The following is a 6000-nucleotide window of genomic DNA, read 5'->3' on the forward strand; positions in this document are numbered from 1 at the left end:
ATTGTTAAAATCAAACTGCAGTCTTCATTTGTTATTGATTCTTTTTACTAGAAAAATGGTTGCAACAATTATGGCTGCAAACCTATCCATGTTTATTAAGAAATAAATTCTAAGCTTCAATCTAAGATTCAATGAAATCTTAATATTATTAATTACGCTTAATGCAAAAGTGATCACATGATCCTGGGATAGTGCAACTGTCATTAATGCATGGCAGTTGTCAAGCACCCAAATTTTGATCATATGATTATGGTCATACAATTTTGTCAAACTGAATGTGTCACATGCAGGCCACACCCACCCCAGGTCCACAAAGGCAAAAAACACCATGATGTGTCATGTGATGCGACTGAGTTTGACACCCGCCACTTAATGATTGATCTTATGATAAAATTGCACCACATACAATTTATCAGTGAAATAGGTGTTGAACTCCCAAGAACAAAGTGAAAACAACTTTAGTGCATATCATGAACCCTCTAAGCTGAAATATCTCACAGTTCAGTGTATTCAATTTAATAAAAGTTCAGTAAATTAAATATGAAAATTATTCCAATATTTCAGTGAAAAAAAGTCACAGAACCAAGAGCAATCACGAATATTTTCAATGTATTCTTTTAAAATGGTCAGAATGATTGAAAAGTCACGTTCAATTTTTCACTTTAAAAGCTTAAATTGCTGCACTTTGCTAATAAAATCTGAATTATAAAAATCAAACAACTGATTGTGTTTGTTTTATTTATTCATGAATCAAATTTATATAGCTGCCCATCTCATCAAAGGCAACTCTGGATGGCATACAATAATAAATAGTAAAACCAAAACAGGAATGACAAATATAAAAAAATAGTAATAAATATCTTAAAACCCCAAAATATAATCAAAGTAAAGGGAGAATTAAAAATGACCATCTCAACCATGGAGCTATCTGTCCAAGTAACCAGTTCCACACTTAACCTTAAGTCTGGTCACACAATCATTTATTGAGGGCTTTTCAGAATATTCAAAGTGATTGGGCCAATCTAATTTCAGGGAAAGGATGTTGCATAAGGCAGGGATTACAGCAGGGAAGGTGCATTTCCTGGGAACAACCAATTGTAAATTATTGATCAATGGTATATATGCTTTCTCCACACGATCTGATATGGCAGGCTGATGTAAATGGTAAAAGTTGGTTCCTCAGATAGCTTGGTCCATGCCATAAAGGGATTTGCAGGTTAAAACCAGGACATTGAATTGGACACAGAAGAAAACTGGCACCAGTGCAGCTCACAGAGCAGAGATATAACATGCACTTTTCTAGGTGTGCACATAACTATTGAAGGAAGGAGTGCAGAGAAGAGCAACAAAGATGATTAGGGGACTACATAAGATGACATTAAGCTGCATCAGAGGTCCCAAACCAAAATTACACAGTCTTGCCAGGGTTCAGCCAAAGCTTGTTTTTTCCTATTCAGACCCTCACAACTTCCAGTTACTGGATAAAATGGTCATGGTATTGCTTAATTCATCAAAGTTAGAGATATACAATTGAATATCCTCAACATAATCTCATGTTCTGGTGACAGATGCCTCATCTTAAAAATAAAATGAGCAATCACTGAACCTTGTGGCATGCCACATAGAAGGGCTGAGAGCAGAACCTCTCCTCTCCAATCATTAGCAATTTGAATCAACCCCAAATAAGAAAGCAAATCAGTACAATATTGTGTGGAAAAGATACCATGGTCAATGTTGTCAAAAGTCACAAAATGTCATGAAGAGCAAGGATCAATGTGTTACCACTATTCTACCCATACCAAAGGTCATCCAAAAACATAAGCAATGATTTTTCTATCCCATATCAAGGTCTGAATCCTGACTGAAAAATGTCCTGATAATCTTCTTCCTACATGGCCCTCTGAACCTGTTGCACTACCACCTATCTTTCTCCAAAATGGAAAGTGAGATATTAGAAGAAAATTGTCCAGAACATTAGGATCCAGCAATGCCTTCTTTGGGTGGTGATGGCCTCTTTAATGATATAGGAATAATGTCTCATTCAAAAATAGAATTAACCACTGCAATCACCTTTCCCAGGTTGCTTTAACAAGCCAGGAAGGGGATGTATGTCATGGATCTAACAAGCAGGTGGATATACACATAATTTTTGAAGACCCTGTCAACTTCCCAGGTGAAAAAGTTAAAACCATTTCCAGATAACTGAACAAAAGTCTTCCCTAGGCATCTCCTCTGAACTGTGGCAAGGTCAGAATGTAAATGGGAATGAATCCAAGCAACTTTATCTGATATATACATGAAAACTCCAACTATTGTACTAAGAAGGTTGATTAATTTTATAAAGAAAAAATATGTTAAAGTTGTGCAAGATAAAATATAAAGGATGGAGGAGGTTCAACTAGCAATAGTTATTTGGAGTTTTTGAAGCTTTGAAATGGTAGTAATGCAGTAGATTAATACATTATTATGCAAGTATTCAACACATATCTGGCATTTTGATTGTTAAAAACTTAGATATATGAACTTCTGGCTTCATTCATAATGAAGAACAAACAATTAACAAGTGTATAATAATTATAATACAATTATAGAAGGGGTTATGGCATCACTTCTTTACTATATATTCATTCATTCATTCATTCATTCATTCATTCATTCATTCATTCATTCATTCAATTTCTTAACCACCCATCTCCCTCATAGAGGGATTTTTGCCTACTCTATATTTCTGGACAACTCAAAGATGTGAGCTGAGTGATAATGAATGAGTCAATTTTATCCAGTCAGATAGTATTTTAACTCATTGTTTCTAGACCAACACACCTTAGGCACAATTTACACTTATACAGCTATTATTTTTTAAAGTATTAAATTTATTTAATAATTATTGAAGCAATATTTTTAAAGAATATTTTTCAAAGTGATAATTTTATATTATTGAATTAGATTTTGTTTGGTTTTATAATACCTGGTCTCATTTTAGAAATAAAATTGAGATAAAACATTGAAATAAAAGGATTGTGTATAGTTTAGTCTCTGTGAAAAAACCCAGTTTTAAAGAGTCTGTGGAGCAGCATCTACACAAATAATAATTTTATACAACTATAAAATATACAACTGGATTATAGTAGTGTATTTAATTAATGTGCAAAATTTGCTGTCACCAGAAGGTTTCAAAACATATTGGTAACATCTAATTTCAATTTTCTGTCATTGATACCTGAATATATATGCCCGGTACCGATTTATACTGTTTAAAACTTCAAAAATAATTGAAGGATCAAACTTTAGAGCTTGGATTAATTATGTATCTATTTTGGGTTAAATTTTTTTTGTTATCCTTGAATGGTTTTATCTTCTGTTTGTTCAGGTATCAAAAAATGATAGGACTTTATTACAGGCTATGAAGTAACTTAATGATATTTGCTATTTAATTTTGGCTAATTCATTTGCTTGAGATAATAGCACAGTAATAGTCTGAAATGTAATGCTTAGGGTTGAAGGTTACAATCTGCAGTATCTATTGTTGACTGTATTGATGCAATTGAAAAAACAGCCACAACTGTTTCCTCCCACATAATTTTTCCCCAGAATTATGTGATTCACTTTCCTCTGCTCGTTAGGTATCAAAGGTAGCAACAGTTGGTGCTGCATAAGTAATATTAAAATATAGTTCAATATTTCAGCTTGCAAATATTGCTTCTATGTGTCTACAGCATGCACAAAGTATAATTAATTTAGAGAGAGGGGAATTGAACCAATAATATGGATAAAAAGTTCTTAATTAATGTAGCTTTATAATTGTTCTAGATAAAAAATCCATACCTGCATCATTAAAAGGATGAATGTACAAGGTTTAATAGTATGGTGATAAAGGGCAATTATATCAAATAGATTCTTAAAAATCTTAGCTAAAGATTTCCTGTTTTCCCAAATAATTGCCATGAAAAAGAAAGAAAAAGAGAAAGATGAAAAAAGGGAGAAAAAATTTAAAATTTCTTAGCATAAGGAAGGATATTTAGGATCACAGTCTAAACTTAGTTAACTACCAATTCTATATAAATTTTAAAAAGGCTAACCTGAGTTCTGTTAAATGCCACGCGTGCAAAAACTGCCTGTGAGATTCCTGCTCGTTTCAATTCGTCACGCACCCACTGGTAGATTTCGGAAGACACCTCTGTATTAGTTGAGACCTGTTGTTCCAAAGGCTTGTTGATGGATCTGCTGACAGGAGGAGGATGGTTCAAGTACTGTTGATTTAAGGACTGTTGGGCTAGAAGTCTGTTCACTGCATACTGCTGGTTTAGCAACTGGGCCATTACCAATTGTTGGTTTACTAACTGAGGACTAATGGGGGTAAGTCCAGGGTGCATGTTTGGAAGTGGGGTCCGAACAGATGGTTGACTGCTATGAGAAAGCTGAACGGGGGATGGTGGCTGTTCAGCAGTGTTCCCTGGGACTGGCTGGTGGCCAAAGTTGACGTGGTTTGCACCTTGTTGTGATAGTTCAGAAAGGCTGTCCATTTCAGCTAAGAGGGAGAAAACAGGGTATAAATATTTGGTTCAAGGAAATAAATGAATATATAAAAAAGAACAGCTGAATTTGGATCATTGCTCTCTTATTCTCAGCATTCAATTTAAGAGATGTTAATCAAATGATACGTAGGGATGTGCAAATCTTTGTTTCTTCATATTTTCTTTCTGAATATACATCTGGCTACAAACCTTTGGCTTCAGAGCAGATTCGTTGCACCTTTAAGAAGATTCAGATGCAAGCAAAAATCTTTTTGAAATGATTTTTCACAAGCTTTACATTATTTTCTCAGGAGATCCCAATATATAAGAATATTGTTATGCATTTTGTATCCACATTTTCTTTGTAAATATAAATGATAGTTTTAATTGAATTATAATATACACACACACACACACATCCACTTTTTCACAAAGATACGCATTATTTTTATTTTTTAAATTCATTTCAGCAAATATATGCTTATGTGTATATTTATGTACAGACAAGCACACACACAGGCGCACACACACGCTAACACATAGAAGCAGTCCTTGACTTATAATAATTCATTTAGTTACATCAGCAGTGAAAAAGTGACAGATGACTGTTTTTCACATTTAATGGCAAGTTTCAGCATTCCCATGGCCAAGTGATTAAAATTCAGATGCTTGGCAACTGATTCATACATATGGCAGTTGCAGTATCCTATGATCACCTTTTGTGACCTTCTGACAAACCAAGTCAATGAGGAAACCAGATTCATTTAACAACTGTGTTACTAATTTAACAACTGCAGTGATTGACCTATCAACTGTGTCAAGAAATGCCATGGCTTTAATTTCACTTAACAACTGCTTTGCTTAGCAATAGAAATTGTGGTCTCAATTGTTGTTGTAAGTTGAGGACTACCTTTCAATATATATATTTGATTAAAAGCACACAGGCACTTTTTTAACTTTATCAGGATCCTGAATAATATATTTAATATAGTTATAACAACAAGACAATATTATATTTACCTGAAGGAAGGCAACCCCTCAAAGCACTTTTCAGTAAGTATATTTGCTGATAGAGTGGGGGGAGCAATTAATTTTCCCAAGGGACCACATGAGAAACTGAAACTGTTGTGGAGGACTGCCACTACCTCCCCCCTGCAGCCACCGCTCCCCCAGCCGCAGTTACCACAGACCTGACAGGGACAGTCAAAGGGGTGGATGTGGCCCATGGGACATAAAATGCCCAAGTCTGAGATACCGACTATATTTAATGAAGTAAATACTGTTAAAAAGGATAGAAAAGAACCAAAAATCCTATCGGTTATTTATATTTATTATTATAATTTTGATTTATAAGACTACCACAAATAAAAAACTAATTGCAGCAGCACACAACTAAAACCATTCAATACCTAAAAATAATAAAATAACAAAATGAGCTTTATATAGTAAGGAAAACACTTTTACAACTACATCAAACAATTCATAT

The 6000-nt window shown here is 34.1% G+C and overlaps 1 protein-coding gene across 3 annotated transcripts in view; it reads right to left on the reverse strand.

Annotated features, from left to right (window-relative positions):
- The window catches only part of SATB1 (SATB homeobox 1), an 89904-nt gene that overhangs the window by 46301 nt on the left and 37603 nt on the right, over positions 1-6000 (reverse strand). For all 3 annotated transcript variants that reach the window (XM_032237088.1, XM_032237087.1, XM_032237086.1), the window contains exon 8: positions 4080-4528. In XM_032237088.1, the coding sequence (XP_032092979.1) occupies positions 4080-4528 (449 nt within the window). The remainder of the gene's footprint in view (positions 1-4079; positions 4529-6000) is intronic.

Source organism: Thamnophis elegans, chromosome Z (assembly GCF_009769535.1).
Source record: "Thamnophis elegans isolate rThaEle1 chromosome Z, rThaEle1.pri, whole genome shotgun sequence".
In the NCBI taxonomy this organism is placed as follows: domain Eukaryota; kingdom Metazoa; phylum Chordata; class Lepidosauria; order Squamata; family Colubridae; genus Thamnophis; species Thamnophis elegans.